The sequence below is a fragment of the Ovis canadensis genome, chromosome 20 (genome assembly GCF_042477335.2).
Source record: "Ovis canadensis isolate MfBH-ARS-UI-01 breed Bighorn chromosome 20, ARS-UI_OviCan_v2, whole genome shotgun sequence".
NCBI lineage: Eukaryota > Metazoa > Chordata > Mammalia > Artiodactyla > Bovidae > Ovis > Ovis canadensis.
The window spans coordinates 41,168,084-41,192,231 of NC_091264.1; the positions used below are offsets into that span (position 1 = coordinate 41,168,084).

The 24,148-nt window shown below is 36.7% G+C and overlaps 1 protein-coding gene across 1 annotated transcript in view; it reads left to right on the forward strand.

Annotated features, from left to right (window-relative positions):
* The window catches only part of TSBP1 (testis expressed basic protein 1), a 62,501-nt gene that overhangs the window by 19,264 nt on the left and 19,089 nt on the right, over window positions 1-24,148 (forward strand). Inside the window, exons 13-29 of the mRNA XM_069562756.1 lie at window positions 727-747; window positions 1,428-1,448; window positions 2,006-2,026; window positions 2,627-2,647; window positions 4,245-4,265; window positions 4,731-4,751; window positions 6,637-6,657; window positions 10,072-10,095; window positions 10,726-10,749; window positions 11,062-11,085; window positions 11,552-11,572; window positions 12,522-12,542; window positions 15,128-15,148; window positions 16,118-16,135; window positions 17,825-17,845; window positions 18,534-18,551; window positions 23,192-23,212. Coding sequence (XP_069418857.1) covers window positions 727-747; window positions 1,428-1,448; window positions 2,006-2,026; window positions 2,627-2,647; window positions 4,245-4,265; window positions 4,731-4,751; window positions 6,637-6,657; window positions 10,072-10,095; window positions 10,726-10,749; window positions 11,062-11,085; window positions 11,552-11,572; window positions 12,522-12,542; window positions 15,128-15,148; window positions 16,118-16,135; window positions 17,825-17,845; window positions 18,534-18,551; window positions 23,192-23,212 — 360 coding nt within the window. The remainder of the gene's footprint in view (window positions 1-726; window positions 748-1,427; window positions 1,449-2,005; window positions 2,027-2,626; window positions 2,648-4,244; window positions 4,266-4,730; window positions 4,752-6,636; window positions 6,658-10,071; window positions 10,096-10,725; window positions 10,750-11,061; window positions 11,086-11,551; window positions 11,573-12,521; window positions 12,543-15,127; window positions 15,149-16,117; window positions 16,136-17,824; window positions 17,846-18,533; window positions 18,552-23,191; window positions 23,213-24,148) is intronic.

A 24,148-nucleotide genomic window follows, 5' to 3' on the forward strand; every position in this document is an offset into this window, starting at 1 on the left:
TGAGTGTACTTGACCTAAGTTTAACTAGTTCCTCTATCTCTAAAGATTCTCCTGTGTCTACTCCTCCTGGAGCGTGTGCACACATGATTAAGATAATCAAAATGCAATCTTCAAGCATAAATACTGGACAGGTGCCACAAAAGTGCACCTAGGAGGTATAGAGGGGTACGTGTGTATGTGTGTAAAGAAAGAGAAGGCTGTTATTGCTAAGCATGGGTATCTCATGCCTCAATCTCTTTAGCCCCCAATTATATCTATGAATGTCTTGAGTCTATCTAGAAGTTTCTATTGCTTTTTAGACACTAGATATTGAAGACTAAGTTAATCTGTTGAATAAGGGAACCAAGGTCTCTTAAAAGAGACAGAAATGTCCACTTCCTCCTTCAGAAGATGAGGCTATGGTTTCTAGCTAAACAAGTTCAAATTAGTCCAGCTGGAGGAAGAACAATGGCCTGTAATCTACAGAGCTACAAATAGGGCACCCACTGAGGAAGGAACACTGACCACTGCACCCCTGCAGCTCCAGCGGCCAGAGCCAGTGGTCTTGGGATCCTCCAAGATGGAGAATGAAGAATATACCTCATTTACTTTTCCAGTGAAGTGGAAATTTTAGTCCTGGTGTCTATACTTCTGATGTTTTCCCAGAAATAATTTCAATGAAAATTGCATTTTCCTATGCCAAAACACCATTCTAATTAGTTCTGTCTTGTTTTTCTCATATTTTAGCTGGAACTATTGGCCCAATAAGTGAGTTCCTTTTCTGTTTCCTAATTCTGACACTCTTCTGTGGGATAGGGGACACTCTCTTCACCCTGTTTCCATTTCTACATCTCTAGGCTTTCCCACTCATGCTACTTGATTGAATTTGAATCTCCTGATGCCTAAGCTATCAGAAATAGATACCTTGAATCATAACTGAGTTTAAGACAAAGGAAAGCCAAATAATTTATATTTAAAATAATGACCAGGAAAAAATTCTCTGAGTTATGATCAAAATAATCAAAACTGTTATTTATGGGCTTTTCCTAAATTGAGGGAAGAACTACAAGAAAAACAGGTAGTTCTAGGAGAAGGCAAAAGAATAAGCATGGTGAAGACAAAGGAAGAGATGGTGATGAAAAAAAAGATAAAGGAACTGACATCTACCAATTCCTAAATAGTTAGAGTCCTTTGAGACAGCTGAAAGGTAGAGAAAAGAGGAAAACAGAAGAGGGAGAGGGATGAGGGTGAAGGAGAAGAGATAACTACCTTCAGACTAGGTTCTATACGTTCTTCTCTGCCATAGATTTATCACTTAAGATGAATGCTGAACGATTTGATCCAGTGGGTGGATTATGGGTCTTCCTGGGTTCTTAAAAATAATATTAGTGGCATAAGAATTCAGTTATCATCAAACCACACCAATTTCCTTCTTCTTTGCATTTCAGTGCAATTCACAGCACCTATTCGTAAGTACTGAACTTGTTTATCTACTCTGGTTCCTTTGATATCTGACCTACAGGTCTTTAGAACTGATCTGCCCTTTTTCTTGATATCATGCTTCTTGACTCCCTAGTATTCCTATCACAGTTTCCAAAAAAGCTCTGAATGAAGTAGAGCTTCTATGGGCTAATGTAAGAAAGTAGAAAAGAAAGGACCCTCTTAGAAGCAGTCCTAATGCTGTCAGCAAGGGAAGGTTCACTTTTCAAGTAACAGTAAGTCCCTAAAGGAATGAGGAAAAAAAGAAAAAATTCTAAGGAAAAAAAGAGGCATTACAAATTAGCGGGAATGAGTCTTTCCAAATCCTCTAAAGAGTTTCAATCAACACTGAAAAGGGAAGGCCTCCATTCCTGTAGGTCTCCTAGGTTGTGCAACAGGAAGCCTATCCAAGGACTGCCATACACGCAACCTTTGATCTCCCTGGGGTTTTCATTATGACACTCCCTCTAGAGTAAGTGTTGGAGAATGAGTTTCACAGTTGTGCAACATACTGATCTCTCTCTCTCTCTCTCTCTCTGTTTCTCAGCTGGAGCTACAGGACCTATCAGTAAGTTTTCTGTCTAATTCTTCACTGTAGAACATTTTAAAAGCCTTTGGTATATTAAAGATCCTACCTTGGATTCCACGTTAGGACTTCAGGGGTTTGGGGGTCCACATTTTCTTGACCTTTCAATTTTCTTCTACAAGCATTTCTGCAAGTCATTAATGATTCTGTAAATGTACATTCCACTGCTAAATACAAGCTATAAAGTAAAAGACAAACACTTGTAGAAGGTTTCCAAAGACTTGTCAACATCATACAAAGGACTTTTAAAACCAGAATGAGATAAAGTGAAATGAAACAAGGGAGAAAGGAAGATAACCAAGTTTAAATGGAGAATTTTTCCAGTCCTCTACAGAGATTTTAATGGACCACCAGAGTAATCTCTCTTTACTACTTACCCTCTCAGTGGATCCATTAGATGAGGAACTCTTATATGTAATAGATTTTCTTACCATTCCAGCAAGAAAGGCAACAGCCCCACTACCCAACTGCAGCTTTCCCCAAGTTTGGTGGTACAGAGTCTTACTAAGGAACACAAACCAGAACCTGAAAGCACCTCCTCAGTTCTTTTCACTTCTTTTCTTCTTTTTTATTCTTTTATAGAGCTGTCTCAAAAGACCATCGGTAAGTCATCTAAGTCTCAAATTTTAACACCTTTTAATCCTTTATAATGCTTAAAACATCAGTCTATTTTTATTTCAATGATTCATGCCCACAGACTCCAGGACCAAGTGTTTCCACTGCCTCATTATCCCACCCAGAATTCCTAAAGGTTGGATTCACCCAGATTCTGCAATAAAAGATATTAACTACAAAGCTGAAAAACAAAGTTTTTAAAAAAAAAAAAAATCCCCTAAGGATGGTCTTCTGTGAGCTGTTCCCACTTTAGTACACAATCTAGCTCTTTAAAACCAATATGTAATAAAAATTTAGAATATAGCTTCTAAAATTCTAGCTTTCTGTGCATGTAATCTTTCATGTACTTTCATAGTACATTATCTAATCTTCATTTTGTTAAAAAAAGAAAAGAAATTTTAAGATTCTTTTCATTTCTAACTACTCTGAAAAGTTCTCTCCAGGATAGGTAGGTTCTATTTCACCAACTTTTAGCAACTTGCCCTGTTGCATTTTTCCATAGAAACATTATAAATAATGGTTAGGCTTCAAGATACAATTATCTATATATATATGCTTATAATCAAGAGCATACAGTCATAGCTTCACACACTGGATTATAGTATTCCTAGCAAAAACTGAAAATATTTTTAAATTATAAAACTAAAGAAATATGATTTTAGGTTCCTCTATGCTCATTTGACAAAATGAACATGAGTCTTGTATTTGTATCTAGTCACATTCTTTGAATGATTCTTATAATGCTTTATGATGTTTCTAAATCTCAAATGCATTATGTTGTTGGATTCAGTGGTGGTGGGTAAAGCAGATATTATACCCATTCCTCTTCTGCTAGAGTAATCTTGACAATGGTCCGTGCAGATATCTAAAGAGATCCCATAAGAAAATGCCTAAACACATGGGCACTACACTCAAGGAAGCCCAAAGCCATGGCTTTCTAATAGGTATTTATACTTCTCCCAGTTCAGATGCAGTTCACTGTTCAAAGATGATCCTTGTGTAAAACCAATGCTGCCAAGTACATGGCAGATTTACAATCTTTATCAGGTCACCAAAGGATCAGAGCTAGAAAATCAACTGAAGGCTAAATTCTCATTAAAAACTGAAGACTTTGTTGACCCTTTATCCACAGACACTAAAACTAATCAAGGCAGTCTTTGACCCTTTATCAGCCTCCAGTAAGCTGGAAGCTGTGAGAAGACAGGACCCTTATCTTCCTACCCTAATACCTACTCCTAGAACATATTAGCTGGTCAGAAATATTTTAGTGTACAGGGTGGTCCCTTGAAAAGGCAGTATCTTCTGTTACTGATAGGAAAGAAAAGTATAAAGTTTCGCATTTCTTTACTGTCTCCTTGCTTGGCAAGAATCTTAGGAAACCCTTACCTCAGGCTGAAATATTGCAGTATATTTGAATATCCCTTTTGTTCTATAGTTAACCAAGCTCCCTGATGTTCTCATTACTGATACAACTTCCTCTCCCATACTCTACCTCTCCAAGTCTCATCCCTAAATAAAATTCATTAAAAGATGTATTCTTCATCTGAACATCCATACTCATTTGTCAATTTGAATTTCTTTTTAGTGCAAACTCCAGGACCTATTGGTAAGTTGCCCATATGTATGTGTGTGTATATATATATATATATATATATATATATATATATATATGATACATATGTACATTAATAAGGATGATGTAATAAATGACAAAGAAGACAATAGAAAGATGGCTCAGAGAGGGATCAAAAATGATGTGAAGAAAAAATATGAGGCAAATGGAGAGAAGAGAATATAATTAAGATTTTACCATAAACTCTTGGAAAGGCAATGATGAAATGGTTATCTTGCCAACTAAAACAGGGTTACAAATCTCCTAGAGGAAGATTCAATTCTTATGGAAAGGCTATAGTCCAGCAGCAGTGCAGTAAAAAATATTTAATCTTGAAAACTGGAATTTAGTTATTCCAGGGAAACCATTTTCATTGCTCTCCTTTGAAAAACATCAATGGTACACATGCATTTTTCATGTTTAACAAGTACAATAATTTATGTTTATTTCTGTTTTTAGTACAATATACGGGACCCAGTGGTAAGTCCCTTACCTATTTCTTTCCTCTGGTGTTCTACAGTGTCTAAAGGGCCTGTTTCCTGTCTTAAATGTATCTATTGCCAGAAGGATGGTGGTTTTAGACATGTTTTCATGCTTTCCAGTTTCTACCTGCCTAGAACTTTCCAGGGCTATTTTTTATAGAAAAATAATAAGAAAATTCCCTCAATAATGATCAGTAATGGCTTCTAAAACAATATAAAATTTTCTAGTGTGACAGAGGAAGAATAATAAGGATGACTTTCCAGTTCTGAAGTGCTTTGTAGTTTATTAAGGGCCTACTCAAAGATAATGGAGACAATGTAAAGACGATGAGAAAAGGCAGGCAATATGTGAAAATAAATGTAAAAGAGGGGAAACACAATCAAATGTAAACAGATAGAGGTCTTACCAGGTTCCTTCTAGTTTCCAGGAATATTGCTCAGAATCTAGTCTACCCTAGGATCCCTCATCTTTTCCCCCAAGACTCACCCCAAACAACCCTCAACACACACACACACACACACACACACACACACACACACACACACACACACATGAGCTCAGGGAACAGGATATGACAGTAGTTGGGCTGCAATTACAGGAACTGACAGATTCATCAAGTACCTACAAACCACAAGTAGAAGAAAGTAGAAGGTTATGTTTGTACTGCAACTAGAAAGAGCAAAGCTGGTGTCAAAATCTGGAGTGTCAAAACCAACCCCATGTGATAGAAAATTTTTAGTATGGAAATTAAGTAATAGCATCCCAAAGTTTAAGCCAAATAGGAAAAAATTACCAGAAAGCAAGTCGGGTGTACTCAGACATTACTTCAACTAGCTGAGCTTCCACCATGTATCAGAAACTGATGAGCCCCGGGGATAAAGTCATGAATAAGAGAGAGAAAGATGTGGTTGACCCCTGGTGCTGTGGAGTTTACAGTCCTCCAGGATGTCTTGGAAAAAGGAACTCAAAATGTGGTGACTACAGGCGGTCTCCCACACAATCATACTATGACTGCTGAAATGGATGTTACTTGCCCTGAATGCTTCCTGCTGTGGATGAATACCAGCCATCATTTACTGACTGCTCCCCTAAATCAAGGCTGCCTTTCTCAGTGCTTTTTTTTTATCACCGAGACTTACAATCTTGAAAGTTCTCATAGTTCTTATAAGGGGAAAAAAATCATAAATCAGTTCACCACGGAGGATCCCACTGTGGCTAAAGGAAGGGCTTCATTGGTCCAAGTCCCCTACTGGTCATGTGTGCCAGAGAAGCTATATAGGTACATCAATTCCCTTTCCCTTCTTTTGCTCCCTGCTTAATTCCCTCTCCTAATGTGTAAACACTTTTAAATATATAGCAATGTTTAAATGAATTATATTGCTACATTCATTCCTTCCTAAGCTTTCCCCTAGACTACACGTGATTTGGAGAATGCACAAAACACATTGATTAATTTTTTAATTAACAAAAGCAAGTGCTTCAAGTGGGACTAGGAAAGAGAAGCATTTGGAAAAAACTTTTCAAACCAATGAAAACATCAGGAAGGGAAAAGACTAGTGAAAATAAGAATGGCAAAACTACACAGAAGTGTAGAAGCACAAGTTTAAGAATTTATGAACATCTGGATGTGTTTCTTCTGTTTACAAGACCCAAAAGGAATGGAAAGGATGGCCACTTTTCTGCCTCAGGCAGGAGATACAGACCTGAGGATACAAAGCACAGGGGTGGGTTCTTAAGCCCAGACCCTCAGCTAATAGGCAGGTTTCAGAGCTCCCTGCATCCTCTCTGCAGTTACTCTTTTTAAGCCTATAATGTGAGAACTGAGTTCTCTTGGTTCTACAAACTAATTTCTCCTTTTTTTTCCCTTCCATTTTTCCACCAGCTGAATCTTCAGAAACAACCTGTAAGTTCCATGCCTGTTCTTACAGTTGCTTTCAGCTCCTTACAGTATCTGGGTATAGAAATTTACATTTTCTTATCCCTTACTCATTCCACTATCTAGCTGCACCTCACCCCAAGAATAAATGAATTGAGGGGACTACAATCCCACTTAATAACCTAAAATATATTATGTAATCTATACATACATGTAACATACATTATGGGCTTCTCTGGTGGCTCAGAGAGTAAAGAATACACCTGCAAGGGAGAAGACCCGGGGTGGGAAAGATCCCCTAGAGCAGAGGATCGTAACCCACTCCAGTATTCTTACCTGGAGAATTCCATGGACAAAGAAGCCTGGCAGGCTACAGTCGATGGGATCACAAAGAGTCAGACACGAATGGGCAACTAACACACTAGTTCAGTTAAGATCAGTCACTCAGTTGTGTCTGACTCCTTGCAATCCCATGGATCGCAGCACGCCAGGCCTCCCTGTCCATCACCAACTCCTGGAGTTTACCGAAACTCACATCCATCAAGTCAGTGATGCCATCCAGCCAGCTCATCCTCTGTCGTCCCCTTCTCCTCCTGCCCCCAGTTCCTCCCAGTATCAGGGTCTTTTCCAATGAGTCAACTATTCGCATGAGGTGGCCAAAGTATTGGAGTTTCAGCTTCAACATCAGTCCCTCCAATGAACACCCAGGACTGATCTCCTTTAGGATGGACAGGTTGGATCTCCTTGCAGTCCATGGGACTCTCAAGAGTCTTCTCCAACACCACAGTTCATAAGCACCAATTCTTCTGTGCTCAACTTTCTTTATAGTCCAACTCTCACATCCATACATGACCACTGGAAAAACCATAGCCTTGACTAGACAGATCTTTGTCGACAAAGTAATGTCTCTGCTTTTGAATATGCTATCTAGGTTGGCCGTAACTTTCCTTCCAAGGAGTAAGCGTCTTTTAATTTCATGGCTGCAATCACCATCTGCAGTGATTTTGGAGCCCAAAAAAATAAAGTCTGACACTGTTTCTACTGTTTCCCCATCTATTTCCCATGAAGTGATGGGACTGGATGCCATGATCTTAGTTTTTTGAATGTTGAGCTTTAAGCCAACTTTTTCACTCTCCTCTTTCACGTTCATCAACAGGCTTTTTAGTTCCTCTACACTTTCCGCCATAAGGGTGGTGTCACCTGCGTATCTGAGGTTATTGATATTTCTTCTGGCAATCTTGAGTCCAGTTTGTGCTTCTTCCAGCCCACTGTTTCTCATGATGTACTCTGCATATAAGTTAAATAAGCAGGGTGACAATATACAGCCTGACGTACTCCTTTTCCTATTTGGAACCAGTCTGTTGTTCCATGTCCAGTTCTAACTGTTGCTTCCTGACCTGCATACACATTTCTCAAGAGGCAGGTCAGGTGATCTGGTATTCCCATCTCTTTCAGAATTTTCCACAGTTTATTGTGATCCACACAGTCAAAAGCTTTGGCATAGTCAATAAAGCAGATGTTTTTCTGGAACTCTCCTGCTTTTTTGATGATCCAGCATATGTTGGCAATTTGATCTCTTGTTCCTCTGCCTATTCTGAAACCAGCTTGAACATCTGGAAGTTCACGGTTCACGTATTGCTGAAGCCTGGCTTGGAGAATTTTGAGCATTACTTTGCTAGCATGTGAGATGAGTGCAATTGTGCAGTAGTTTGAGCATTCTTTGGCATTGCCTTTCTTTGGGATTGGAATGAAAACTGACCTTTTCCAGTCCTGTAGCCACTGCTGAGTTTTCCAAATTTCCTGGCATACTGAGTGCAGCACTTTTACAGCATCGTCTTTCAGGATTTGAAACAGCTCTACTGGAATTCCATCACCTCCACTAGCTTTGTTCATAGTGATGCTTTCTAAGGCCCACTTGGCTTCACATTCCAGGATACCTGGCTCTAGGTGAGTGATCACACCATCGTGATTATCTTGGTTGCGAAGATCTTTTTTGTACAGTTCTTCTGTGTATTCCTGCCACCTCTTCTTAATATCTTCTGCTTCTGTTAGGTCCATACCCTTTCTGTCCTTTATCGAGCCCATCTTTGCATGAAATGTTCCTTGGTATCTCTAATTTTCTTGAAGAGATCTCTAGTCTTTCCCATTCTATTGTTTTCATCTATTTCTTTGCACTGATCGCTGAAGAAGGCTTTCTTATCTTTCCTTGCTATTCTCTGGAACTCTGCATTCAAATGGGAATATCTTTCCTTTTCTCCTTTACTTTTCACTTCTCTTCACAGCTATTTGTAAGGTCTCCTCAGACAGCCATTTTGCTTTTTTGCATTTCTAACACATATACACATACATACACACATACATTGTATACAAATATATACATACATAAGGTGTACATACATATATATTATATTTTAAAATAGAGGAAACTATCTGAAGTACTGTGACTTGTCAGCAAGGGAGGGAGTATATTTATATGAGTGAAGGAGACCTTGAGAAGCCTGCAGAAAAAGGCAGAAAAATAGTAAAGGCAATACAGTTTAAATTACCAACCCCACTGTAAGATTTTAAGCAGTTGACCAGCCACTGCAAAAAAGGAAGAGATAAAATCATCTCCCAGACTAAGCAGAAGCCAGAATCCTACAATTCAACCTACAAGGTATGATGGCAATTGTATTCCCCACCACAGTGTGCTATAACACCTACAAGGATTTGATTCTATCTCCACAGATATTTCTGATACTCTCTCTCAGAATAGTAAGAGGAAAAGTAGTTCTTATTTCATCAGCCTTTCCACACTGATTTCTCTCTTTGCTTTTCGGCTTTGAGATCATCCTGTAAGTTTGAATATCTCACTTTCCAAAGGAACTCAGTTGTCTCCAGCAGTATCTAACAGATCTACCTGAACCAAAATTTATCCATCCTTATTGGGACTGCAATAACTTAAAGCTCCCACTTCCTTGACCTTTTATTTTTCCATTATTCAGAATTCCACTAAGTTATTAATAAGTTTCCAGAATGTTCACTGAGTCATATAAAAATAAAGAGCAGGAAAAAAAATTTCTCCATGGTTCTAAAGATTGTTAGTTAGGGACTTTCCATGCAGAAGAGAAAAATGAGTGAGAGAAAAAGATACAGATAATATTTCTATTTTCCAGCTAGCTCATTTATATCAGCAATTAGTAAATTGCTTATTTCTCTGCTGTGCAATTATCAAGGTCCAGTAATGTCTATTGGAACTTGAGTTCTGGTATAGGAATTTGAAACTCCTATTTTATTTTCCTTTTTCCTTTTCCATTAACCAGTATTCCATCAGCTGATTATAATTTTTCTGGAAAGTTCAAATGTCTGATCAGAAAAACTTTTTCTGTCTCTGACAGAAAAAATGAACTGAAGAATAAACAAGAAAGGAGTAACTTAAAAAATCTCTCTGCTTGTTTTCAGCGGAATCAACTCCTCATGCAGTCAGTAAGTCTGTTTGTTTGCCCCAGAGTTTAACTGATTTCAAATGGGGTCCAAAATTCTTTACCTGGCCATACTGGAATACAAAGGGCTTGAGGTACATCTTGTTCTCTTGGAACCTGGCTATCAAAATGCCTCTGGGTTATTTTGACCAGGAAAGGTCTGACACTACTAATTTACATAAAAATGAAGAGGGGATAAAAAAGTTTTGTTTAGTTATAAAGACCAACAAGAGACTACCTACAGACAATGAAAAAATGATGGGCAAGAAAGGAGGGGATAAGAAGTTTCTAAGACAGTTTTCATTTGGACCTCCTGCCCTACTTAGTCTATTTTTCCATATTTGAATTCCAAGATACTTGAGGAAACTTCCCTGACCGTATAGGTATTTCAAAGATTAGAAGTAACTGTTTCCTTCATGTCTCACATTCATATTTTCAATAAGTCTCTCAGCTTTTTAATAACTTTGTGGGGGAAAAAAAAACTCCACTGATTCACATAAAAAATAAAGAGCAGAGAGGAAAGTTTCCCAGCAGTTAAAATGATATGTTACAAGGGACTTCACAAAATGAAAAACATATTGAATGGGGAAAAAGTGGGGGGAAAGATAAAAATTTTCTCGGTTGTGTTTTCTAGATGGACCAGCTCCACAAGCCCTCAGTAAGTCACTCCATGTTTCTTCCACTGCGGGATCCTATTTCTCCTTTCCCCAGCTGTGCTGGAACTTCTGGGCATAGGGTACATGCTGCTTTAACTAACCACTTACCCTCTCATGGTCAAAATTCCATTGTTATAAATGATTTTTTGAAAAGTCCAAATCCTGCTGACTTATGCTAAAAGTAAATAAAGACCAAAGGTAACATTTTTTCCTAATGTTATAATGACCTATCAAGAAGGAACTCTCTTTAAAAATGCAGACAGGAATACAGTGGGAGAGAAAAAGAGTTGTGACAATATTTTTCTGTCTTTCAGCTTGTCCACCTTCAATGCTCAGGGGTAAGTTTCATCCGTTTTTCCACTATTTCCTATTGTTGTTCTCTACAAGGCCTAGGGACCAGACCCTGTCCTCTTCATTTCTAACTCTGTGTAGCGACCTGAGACTCATAGCTCTCAATTCCCTCTGCCTTCTGCTCATCCAGCTTCTTTCTCTGAGAAATCAACTTATATTTACTTAATTACAAATATGTATTTACTTTGCATCTCCTATGTGATCATAATTATATAAGTGCTTTAATTATTAATACTTTACACTATTTAATTCTTAGAGTAACTTCACTGACCTCTCTGTAAAGACTAAGAAACTGAGGCCACATCCTGGCCCAAGAATACATAGTCATAGAACCATAATTTAAACAAAGAGCTATGGAACAAATTAGCTTCTCCCCTACACAAATATAATTCCTTAAAAAGAAAGTTTGGTTTTTTCAAACAAATATCCACTGATATCTAATTTGTTTTCTAGGTCTGCCCCTGGCACCCATAAGTAAGTATAACATCTCTTTCTCTACTTTGGTTCTGTTTGGTCTTCAAAGTCTGAGGGACTTTTTTCCGTTATAGTGATTTATTTTCTCATTGCTCGCTTATGTTCTTATTACTCAGCTTCCCCTACATTATTTTATGGGCATTATTATTAAGGGCTTCCCTGGTGGTTCCGCCTGCAGTGTAAGAGAACCATGTTTGATCCCTGGGTGGGGAAGATCCCCTGGAGAAGGAAATGGCAACCCACTCCAGTATTCTAGCCTGGAGAATCCCATGGACAGAGGAGCCTGGTGGGCTACAGTCCATGGGGTCACAAAGAGTCGGACATGACTGAGTGAGTGACTAACACTTTCCCCTACATTATACATAGTTTAAGAAAATACTGATTAGGGACTTCCCTGGCATTCTAGTGGTTAAGACTCTGTGCTCCCAGTGCAGGGAGCAGGGGTTCAAATCCCTGGTCAGGGAACTATCCTGCATGCCATGTGGTACAGTCAGAACAAGGAGTAAGGTAGCATTTGTCAACAACAACAACAACAAAACAACTGAATATTATGAAATAACAGAGGTAGGCAGATTTTTTTGAGAGAGAAGGAAGTCCAAAATCATGTTTAAATGGAGACTGACTTTTGAGTGTTCCCTCAAAGAATACATTGCTATCCAAAGGAAACAGAAATATCCAGTTATCTTCACCTGGTACTATACCCAAAGTTGTTCAGATCCAGTATATTAAGAAGATTTCTGAGAAAACCCTGCTTTGACTTCATCATTAAATCATCACTGCTTGATCTCATATCTAAGTTTGCATTGCAACTGCTTTCTACAGCCATTTGTGATGCTTTCTTCTTAGTCCCACCCAAGTCCTCCCCTCACAGACACAGACAGAATATATTAGATACTATTATGTTTTTTGTATTTAACAAAAATTTCATGGATTTCTTTTTATTTTTTAGTGATTTCACAGAGAACTTCAAGTAAGTTTTTTACTTATCAATCTGTCTTAGGTGAGACTTTTTCTCAGCTTAGGTGTTTCTATTTTAACTAGCCAAAAGGTTGAGACTCGTGTTTCTCATATTCAGTTGCTTCCATACTACCCAAAGGCCTCAAGATTAGGAATGCAAAATGACCTTTTTGAGACATAACTATAGAAGTTCCTATTATTTCAGCTCTTAACTTCTCAGGTTACAAATACCAACAGTGACTTAATAGTTAAACCAGATAAAGCACTGACCATGGTGATATTCTGGAGAAGGCAATGGCAACCCACTCCAGTATTCTTGCCTAGAAAATCTCATGAACAAAGGAGCCTGGCAGGCTACAGTTCATGGGGTTGCAAGAGTCAGACGTGACTTAGCAACTAAACCAAACCATGGTGATATTTAATATAGAATTCATGAAGCCATATTTTTCACTGTTCTGGTGTTCCATAATTTGAATTTGGTTCTCATACCTATAAGTGGTTTTTATGCAAACCCAATATCCCCTAGGGTTTCTCAGATTGAAATAAAATCACATTAATATTAAAACCCAAAGTGCCTGTCAAGGTTAAAATTTTAGATGCCAATAGAGCCCAAAAATGTAATATAACTGAATGAGGTAAAGTACATCCCTTAAGAATTATGGAGAATTAGAAAGCCATATACAGTCTAAAGAACACAGCTGCTACTTAACTCTACCCAATTTTCCCACAAATGGTAAAATTGTGGTCATCTGATACAAAGAATTGCCATGCTGCAGTCCATGGTGTCGCAAAGAGTTGGACATGACTTAGTGACTGAGCAAAAACATCAACTTGTAGAATATATGTTTTAGTTCTTGGAAGGAATCTACAAGAGCTTGCCCATTTCTAAGGGCTCCACTGCACTATCCTTGATGGGGAAGTACTGACTCCAGTCTGGACTATTCCAAAACCCCTTAGTTCTGTCCCCCCTGACAGTATATCCCATAGCCTGTCATTGATGAGATACCCTCATCAAGTAGGCCACCAACTTGAATGAAGTACCAGTACCAAAGCTCAAGCCCAGATATCTTCCACAATGCCCACCTGACCTTCAAGAAGCTCAAGTATCCTTGTCACTAGAAAAGGAAGAAGATGCCTGCTGCTCCAAGGCATCCTCCTCACTGTACACTGCTCCCACTCTTCAATTTTCTTTTCGTTATGCTCAAAATGCACAAAACAAATCAGCAAATCCACCAAGCAGACATTCAATTAGGAAATGGTTTGCCACACACCTTTTCTCACAGACAATCCCCGCCCCAGTCTTTATAAGCAAATCTCTTGAAGTCCTTCTCATTTACTTTCAGGAAGGAAATCACTATACCTTCCTATCCCACATCGTTTCTTAGTCAACTACCCACAACACTGAAGATTGCTTTAAATTTCCTTCCTCTTAAACTTGTGTGCTTATGGAGGCTTGGAAGAAAGATGGTATGTGAGACAGAAGAACTAATTTGGCCATCATTTGTTAAAGCCTTAGAGCAGCATTTCTGCATTGCACAGCTCTAGGAGTCCCTTCCCACTATGCTTCTGAGTCATGCAATCCTTCCTATGGGTTTGTCTTACCTAAGTTGTATGAGGAGGGAAATATGAGAGGTTACAGCCTCTTTTTCCTTAGAGTTTTATCTCAGTAGTAATAGAGACATTCCCATTTCACATCCTCTTCCCCTTGCTTTAGGGGGAGAGCAGGTGGAGAATGAACTTGACAAATTTAGTGTAGAGATAGCATTTTAAAACCACTGGACTAAATTTGATTACCAGTGGTGCCTGTAAAGATAAGAACGCTAAGAACTGTGCTCAGGAACATCAGTTTTAGAGGTTAGGAAGAAGAAAAAAATCCAGCAAAGTATAGAAAGAAGGAGTGTGCAGGGAGGAAGAAGAAAAACCAGGAGAGTGGCTTATAGAACTCAAGAAAGTATTTCCAGATGAAAAGAGTATATAAACAACTGCACCTAAAACTTTCAAGAAATAAAAATTTGGACTGAAAATTGGTCATTGCATTTTGTAAAATGAGGGTTATTAGTAATCTTAATAGGGTAGAGGGGAAACAAAAGTCTAATTGAAGAGGTTATGGAGAGAGAAAAGTTAGAATGGTAAAGCAGTTGATATATAGCATATGGCATATAGCATACGGTAGAGCTAAGATAACATAAGAGCAGCAAAGACGGGAGCTCTGATCCTCGTGGGGAATAAAAGAGACTATCCATGTTTTAAAAAGATAAAAGAAAAAGTTACATATATTTTTTAATGCAGTTTGGAAAAAGAATAAGCAGATATAAAAAAGAACAAAGTTGAAATCTTTGAAATGAAAAAAGTTACTGAAATTGAAACAGATAATTAAATAAAATCAGAGACCTAGATGGGAAAAGAAAGAGTGAGCTCCATCGCTAGCTATAGACCATTTCTTCCATAACATTTCCAAGGGAAAGTGGTCCTTGCAGAATCTCTTTTTTTCTTTCCACTACTGTTCAGTCTATGATGCTCATCATAACATCAGTGAAAATGTGTTTCTGTTTCATTAGACAATCACACTAATTTGTTCCTTTGCTTTTTTTATTAAAGCAAGACCTGAAAAATCTAAAGGTAGGTCCCATGTTTCTCTCAATTCTGTTGTTATCACTGGTGTTTCATGGTACCTAGAGGCCCTTTTGTGCCTTGTTTTTAATGTGAATGTTCACCAGGGCTTAAGATTTATATTTCTGATTCTATGGTTTATTTTTTTCTAGCATTTCTCTCCTTCTAGCTTCTTGTTTCCCTATTCATATTTTCAGTAGCTTGCTTCATTTTGAACTATCAACATTCATTTGGAGGCTATAATTGAAACTAATTGGTACTCTATGGGGTACTATAATAACAAATACTAGTTGTTACATACTTACAAGGTACCAGGCACTGTACTTAGCTTTATATATGCATATACATTATATAAGATAAATATTGTTATTCCTATAAGAAGAAGGAAGTGGTAAGACTAGGTAACTTGCTCATGACCCCACAATTATGAGCAGAAGAGGTTGGGATTCAAATTCAGGCTTATTTACCTGAATCTAAAAGCAAGTACTGCTTTCATCCCATTCAAATGGGGAGTCACCAGCCCTAAGATATCTATGTGACTGGGAAAAAGAGAACTTTTCTAAAATTAATCTAAAAAACAATAATTAGCAGGTAAGAATTACAGTAATGATCATGAGAAATCAATATGATCAGTCCAAAGAAGTGATGAGAGAAAAAGGAATAATAATGAGGCAATAAAGTGTGACATAAAAATCTTACCAAAAAGTTTGAATTAGCAGAGAAAAATCAAAAAGAAGAAATAGCATCTTCCAATGATTCCTCTCTGATCCTTTCTTTCAAAAAAAAGCACTCAAATTAAAAGGTACTTGAGCAGAATAATCTGAAGACATTTATTCTCCCACTAATTTAACTGATTCCAAATAGAGAGTTTGGTGGTCTCTCAAAGTCCTGTTTTTTAAAACTTCCTGCATAAAGAATTTGAGAAGTAACTCATTCTTCACGTCTCATTCATTTAATTATTTTATTTCTCTTTCACAGTAAGGCAAGAACCACCAAGTAAGTTTTATATCTATCCATCAATTATAGGGTTGGTTCCTGTGTTGATTATATCCTTTTCTAAACAAGTAAGACCTTGACATTCAAGTTTTTCAATTTCTTTATTAATATTGATTAACTTCCTCTGCTGCTGCTGCTGCTGCTAAGTCACTTCAGTCATGTCCGACTCTGTGCGACCCCGTAGACGGCAGCCCACCAGGCTCCGCCATCCTTGGGATTCTCCAGGCAAGAACACTGGAGTGGACATTGCCTTCTCCGAACTTCCTCTAGTCACTGATGAATATTTTGAAAGTAAAACACTCACAAATGGCAAATAACAAACAGGTTAAAGGTGACTTGGAGTTGGAAATAATGTTTTTGAACATTATTTTTTTTTGAAAATTGTTACCTATGGAAAAAAGTGTTAACTGTTAGTATTTTTATTAGAGTTTATAGGTTCTCTTTGGTAGGAAATTTAAAAAGCATAAGACAGAAATAAAGATGAACTGGCAAAGTTAAATTCATTGAGATCTTACTCATTCAAAAAAATATAATTATTGAGGTCTTATCATGTGCCAGGCACTGGGAATATAGTAGGGACCAAAAATAGAAAAAGACACCCCTGTCCTAGAGTTCATATGTAAATTTGAGCATTCTAGACATGTTTCTCATCCAGAGAAGTTGGGGAAAATAGAAAGAAAATGTAGTTTATTTCTCTCACTTCTAAAAATGGAACTGTTGTATCTGACAAATATGTTTCAGAAGTATTATAGAGTATATTTCCATCTTTATTTACCAAACAATATCAATTAGATCAATGAGAGCCATATTCTCTGTATCTACATTAATGACAACTGCAATTCTAAGAAATTTCCCTTCTGTTTGATATTTGTTATTTACTCACTGTGGGCTTTTTCCTAAAAATGATTGTTTCCATTTCAAGGAAAAAATTGACATTTATATTTTTCACACCCTATCCTTAGAATCCTACTAGAATATTTATGATTCTATACAAAGCACAGATTACAATGATAAGTGGGGAATATTAAAATGATTGATTTTTTTCATAGTAAGTTAAAATGTCCTACTAAAAACAAACTAGACTTCATATATTTTAAGAGACTTATGATAAGGACACAATAGAGATTATATATTATTGCCCAAGGAGAAACACAGGGAAAGTGAAGTCAGTCTTCATTTCTGACAGCTGGAATTGCTTATGTTCATTAATTTTTGCAAACACACAGACCAACTTCTTCCCACTTGGATTATTAAATAATATCTAGAAGATGAAGCTGATAAGCTGAAATAATTAAGAATGCCATGAAAATCTTGGGATTCACTATACTGACTTTTCAAGAAAAGAATACGTTTTCAACTAAATGTAAGACAGGAATCACAGAGAAAAGTGGGAAAACTCACAGGAAAGAATAAATAAAGGATATGAGGCTTTTCCAGCTCTGTGGTATTTTAATTTTCCGTGAGAAATTAGATAAAAAGAAAATAACCTCCCCCTTTCTTATCCTTTTAAAATGATTGTGTTACTGTACAAGAAAGATTAAAGTAACTCATGTAAAAGGTTTGGAACTTACTCTTCCTTTTTCTTCCCAGAAATTCTTGTCTGGAAACAGTATTAGTAAGAATTCTTTTATCAGTGTCAATTCTGTTATCAGTGTCAACCCATACTAATCATTTGTGTTTGGATTTTAGCACATGTAGCAGTACCTATCAGTAAGTCCTTTTTCATTTCATAAATTTGGTACAAAATGGAATCATAAATGGAGATATTTTTCCCAAATATGACCAATTGCATTTATTCTATTTATAAGTAGTCTCTCTCTCTTTTACTTGGCAACCTGCTGTGTTATTAATTTTTCAATAAAAAGAATAAATATTTGATTGAGACTAAGTATAAAAAATATTTTATTTTCTAAAACTGTTCAAAGAGCTTTTAATAACAAGAACCTTCCATACTACAAAAAGGAAAGATATATAGGTGGGATATAACAAATATGGAGATACCAATAAAAAATCGAGGAAAATTCAGTATGATATGTTAGGTGTGGGAAGAGGAAAGAGAATAATTGCAATTAGCATTCAAATTTTTTGAAAGTTCTCCACATGATTTAAATCCTGTATACTAGAGGAGAAAGAAAAAGAATGACATAAGCACTTACGTTATTAGCCCAGTCTGCCTTTCTACTACATTGAAATACACTGAAGACAGTTGCATCAGACTAGGATTACTACTTCACCACAAAGAAATGCTAATTCCTCTTATTCCATTTTGGATTTCTTTCTGGGGGAGGTTTAGTGTTTTCCAAACATCTCTCTGTTGTCTTGGAAAAACAAGGAAGGTAACTATATTCTTGATCCTAAAATTCTGCTATTATATATTTGTTTCATGTTGTTCTGCCAGTTACTCCAGTACCTATTGGTAAGTTATTATTCATCTATTTCTTAATTCCAATGTCTTTTTGAAAATTAGCCCTCAAGTAAAGGACTTCATATTCACCTTTTCCAACCCACTTTGCCTCCCCATTATCCAGTACCCTTAAGTTACTGATAAATTTCAAAACCATAGTATGCCCAATGACTGGTAAAAAAAAATAAAGGATAGAAAATTAAGACCTTGAGGTAGTATTTTTCATCCAAAGAAGAAACAGATTTAAATAGAATAAGTAATGTCAGCATTGCTTTGGTAAGTAGTATACATTGATACATCACTGATCCCATTTAAATTAATATAACCCTTTTAGAAAGCAAACGTGCAGAGGCAGTATATAAAGATACAAAGAATATAAGATATAAAGAATAGAGTATCCTTTAAACTCGTAGTTCCATTTCCATATACATGCTCTAAGGAATCATTCTAAATATGGAACAAAACAATTTGCATGATGCTAACTGGTTAAAAAAAAAAGTAAAGGTAATATATTTCAGTGTTTAAGAAAGGAATCAGATAGACCAATCAAATCGCAGTTAAAACATCAGCCATGTGGCTGTGAGTAAACTATTTAATGTCTCTTTATTTAATTTATATTATCTTTACTTGGTATAGTCTTTAATCATTTCCTTGAAAATTTGATGTTCTCATTCTCATTATTCCACACTACTGGAACAACTAATTTATTTATAATTAGTGGAAAACATAAACCCCTACTGACAGAAAAAAAAAAAGTAGGGAGAAGCAAGTGCTGGTGACAGTTTAAACATTTCATCAATACAAGTCAAGCTGTGAGGAAAATCTGACGATGAAGAGGCGAGAGCAGGAAGTCAAATCTCTTCACCTAAAGAGAGAGGCAGGAAAATTATGAGCTACATTCAAATGTGGTAACATCTGATACCTTTCTCCTACTATCCTCGAGGTCTACTTTAACGTACTTTGCAGTGGAGAACTTTAAAAAAAAATAATTTTTCAAAAATTACCAATGAATATGAAATTCTTTTTTCTCAGTCTCCTAAGAAACGTGTATAGATACATACTTTACCCTCTTACCTATGTCTCCTAAAATAGACTTAAAATTTTCATGTTCCAGTTACTAGAGGATGATAGCCTCTCTAACTCTTCTAGTCAGAGAGACTACATTATTCTTTCAAAGTAACACCCCAAAGAGAGATCTATTTTTATGTTTTTGACACAGGATTTTGAAGTACCTCTAGGAGTTTAGTTCTTTATTTGGCGGTCACACAGAGCTTCTTCTTGGTTGACGTTAGTTAAGTGCCCTCTAAGTGTCATGAGGAAACTGGCTATTCTTATCAAATGATAAAATGTTTAGCCATTTTTACTACTTTCAAGAGTAATAGCATTAATACAAACTCTGTTCAATACACTAGGGAAGTATGACCTTGACTTGGATGAGATATTAGGTATAAATTCACCAGCTGCCTATTTTTCAGCAGCTTTTCATATCCCCTCCACATACAAGGCCAGTCATTCTATCTAATGACTATATTTCAACTCTTTTCTAAATGACCTATGAGCAAAGAATAAATCTAACTTGGTGTAATAACAGTCTTTACAGTCACTATTAGCTACTAATTCATAAATAATGCATATCTATAATTGTGACATTTTAATACTTTATAATAATGTAAACTATTAATAATATCTAGATATTAATAACTTCTACCATAACAATTTCTGAATGTCATCCCCCAGCTTTCCTATTTATATGAAGTTGTGGGTATTTTAATGCCTCCACATTTGTCCTTCAGCTCTCAATTATTGGACAAAAACAGTAGAGGGGTTGATTTATGATGTTTCATTACAGCTTCCTTCTTAAAAGAGAAAGTGGTCTCAGGAATTTCTTTCCTCTTCCACTACAGAGAAATTTATTAGTAATTGAATTTTTGGAAGCTTGAGTTTTGTGTTAGGTGAGTAGAGTTCTTTTCCAAATGCACCAACAATTGTTTGGTTAGCAATCCTAGTGTCCTTTGGCCCCCACAGGGTTCCAGTCCCATGCTTTGACTGGCTGTAATCATTTTTATTAATGCAAAATCTAAGTAGTATATTTCCCTATCTCCTTTGCTTTTAAATTTTTCCCCAAAATTATTGATATTAAGTGAGAAATATATTCACGCAAAGAATAAACAGAACAGACATAATATGGCCTTATTTTTAATAGAAGAAATGTCCTAAAAGAGCAAAGGTTTTAGCTCAAATATTTTCAAGATAAGACAAGGAATAAGTAAATTAAGTGACGGACTTAGAAGAATTATATAATGGAAAGTGAAGAACAGAGCAGATGCATTATGAGATTAGACTCTGAAGTAGAAAAAAATAGGAGCAAAATTTAAATAAATACTTTAAATTTTCATAAAAATTGAGAAGAAAAGTGAAAGTAGCTTAACTCAACTCCATTTGCCCACTGTAAACATATGAAAGACTTAGGCCTAGAAAAGATCAGGAATTGAAGCTCCTGAGACTTTTCATTTGTCATTATAACCGATCTTGGTTTTTCCTGTTCTATACCGCACAATTGCACTCATCTCACATGCTAGTAAAGTAATGCTCAAAATTCTCCAAGCCAGGCTTCAGCAATACGCGAAATGTGAACTTCCAGATGTTCAAGCTGGTTTTAGAAAAGGCAGAGATCAAATTGCCAACATCTGTTGGGTCATGGAAAAAGGAAGAACGTTCCAGAAAAATATCTATTTCTGCTTTATTGACTATGCCAAAGCCTTTGACTGTGTGGATCATAATAAACTGTGGAAAATTCTGAAAGAGATGGGAATACCAGACCACCTGACCTGCCTCTTGAGAAACCTATATTCATGTCAGGAAGCAACAGTTAGAACTGGACATGGAACAACAGACTGGTCCAAGTAGGAAAAGGAGTACATCAAGGCCGTATATTGTTACCCTGCTTATTCAACTTACATGCAGAGTACATCATGAGAAACGCTGGGCTGGAAGAAACACAAGCTGGAATCAAGATTGCCAGGAGAAATATCAATAACCTCAGATATGCAGACACCACCCTTATGGCAGAAGGTGAAGAGGAATTAAAAAGCCTCTTGATGAAAGTGAAAGAGGAGAGTGAAAAAGTTGGCTTAAAGCTCAACATTCAGAAAATGAAGATCATGACATCTGGTCCCATCACTTCATGGGAAATAGGTGGGGAAACAGTGGAAACAGTGTCAGACTTTATTTTTTTGGGCTCCAAAATCACTGCAGATGGTGATTGCAGCCATGAAATTAAAAGACGCTTACTCCTTGGAAGAAAAGTTATGACCAACCTAGATAGCATATTGAAAAGTACAGATATTACTTTGCCTACAAAGGTCCGTCTAGTCAAGGCTATGGTTTTTCCAGTGGTCATGTATGGATGTGAAAGTTGGATTGTGGAGAAAGCTGAGTGCCGAAGAATTGATGCTTTTGAACTGTGGTATTGGAGAAGACTCTTGAGAGTCCCTTGGACTGCAAGGAGATCCAACCAATCCATTCTGAAGGAGATCAGCCCTGGGTGTTCTTTGGAAGGAATGATGCTGAAGCTGAAACTCCAATACTTTGGCCACCTCATGCAAAGAGTTGACTCATTGGAAAAGACTCTGATGCTGGGAGGGATTTGGGGCAGGAGGAGAAGGGGACGACAGAGGATGAGATGGCTGGATGGCATCAGTGACTCGATGGACATGAGTTTGGGTGAACTCCTGGAGTTGGTGATGAACAGGGAGGCCTGGCATGCTGCGATTCATGGGGTCGCAAAGAGTCAGACACAACTGAGCGACTGAACTGACTGAACTGAACTGATACCCTTGAAAGATGTGCAAGTAAGAACTCTAATCTTAAATGGTTACATGTTTCACACATGCTACTTATTAAACCATATTTTAAATTTCTGGTTAAAACCCAGAGGTTATCAGAAAGAAAAAAAATTGAAAAATTATGACAAAAATTTTTTAATTGACAAAATTATAAATAAACATTCTCTACTGCAAAAGGAATATGAGAGCTGACCTAGTGGCTAGAGGTTTGAAATGGAGAGAGAATATTGAAAGACAGAAAACAAGAAGAGAAACTTAAAATAGTAATCTTGAACTGGTGATCATTCTCCTACAACGTTGTGACTCTTGCCCTAGTTAAGAATCTTAAAAACAAAAATTATTTCATTAGAAAAGTGAATTTCACTCATATAACCCATTAAACAGGCCTTCCTAAAGGAAATCAACCTGCAATATATACTGGAAGGACTGATACTCCAATACTTTGGCCACTGATGTGAAAAGCCTACTTATTGGAAAAGACCCTGATGCTGGGTAAGACTGAGTTCAGGAGGAGAAAGAGACAACAGAGGATGAGATGGTTGGATGGCATCACCAACTCAATGGACATGAGTTTGACATGGGGTCGCAGAGTCAGACACAACTTAGCAACTGAACAATAACAACAAAAAATCTCAATATTTAGGTTATTCAAGTGTAGTTACGATTGAATTAATACAGAATAGAGTATTGATATAAGATGTAATGTTTCCCCAAAGTCCCTTTTCTGATGTTCCTAGTGGGATTTTCAATGGTAACCAAGTACATAATTTTTTAAAAATAATAATTTGTTCTATTTTTCTTTTTTAGTAATTGGTCCAGTGGCAGCTGGTAAGTTCTAATCGTCTTTCTCAGTTTCTTCTGGCCATCTGTAATATCTGTGTTCCTTTATTTGTCCTGATACTTTTCACATCTGACCAGTCTGAACCCTGAGTGACTATTTCCTACTACTTTTCTTCCACACTTTTTAGTATTACTTTAGGTAATAAATAGTTTGGAGGGTTGTTGGGTTTGGGATTTTTTAGGGAGGAAGGCTGTAAATTAAAGGCCTACAGAAATAGGAAACCATATGTCAAGGATAAAGAAAAAAAAATGTTCCTTTGGTTAGAGAATTAAGTTATAGAATAGAAACAAAGGGAAACAATGCCGGCAAAATACGCTGAAGTCACATCACCAGAAAGACCATGGATATAACATAATAACAAATTTATATTTTAATCTGAAATATAGGGTCACAAAACAAAATTCCAAAAGATGAAAGGTAGAAAAATAAAATTAGAAAATATGAGTAAGCTGAGAGTATAAGGAAGGACAGATGCACAATGTAAACAAAGAAAAACAAATTAAAATAAGTTGAATACAGAAAGAAAGGTTGATCTTTGTCCCCTCCTTCATCTCTAAATCTGAACCACCACTGCTGCTCAGAGAGTAAACATTAGGAGCACTACTCTAGAAGCCTTTTCTGATGCTCCCTCCTTGAAAGAACAGAATAGGAACTTATGTAATACTCAGGCAAACTTTTAAAAAATGAATACGTCTCCATTTTCCAAAAAGAGTTGGTCTGAATGGATCAATTGAAAAACAAAAATTACAAAACTCTGATGAATGAAATCAAAAAACTAAATAAATGGAAAGATAGTCCATGTTCAATATAATAACCAAGATGTCAGTTCTTCTCAAAGTTATCTATAGATTCAATGCAGTTTCAATCAAAATCCTAGGAAGATATTTTGTAAATGCTGAAAAACTGATTCTAAAGTGTATATG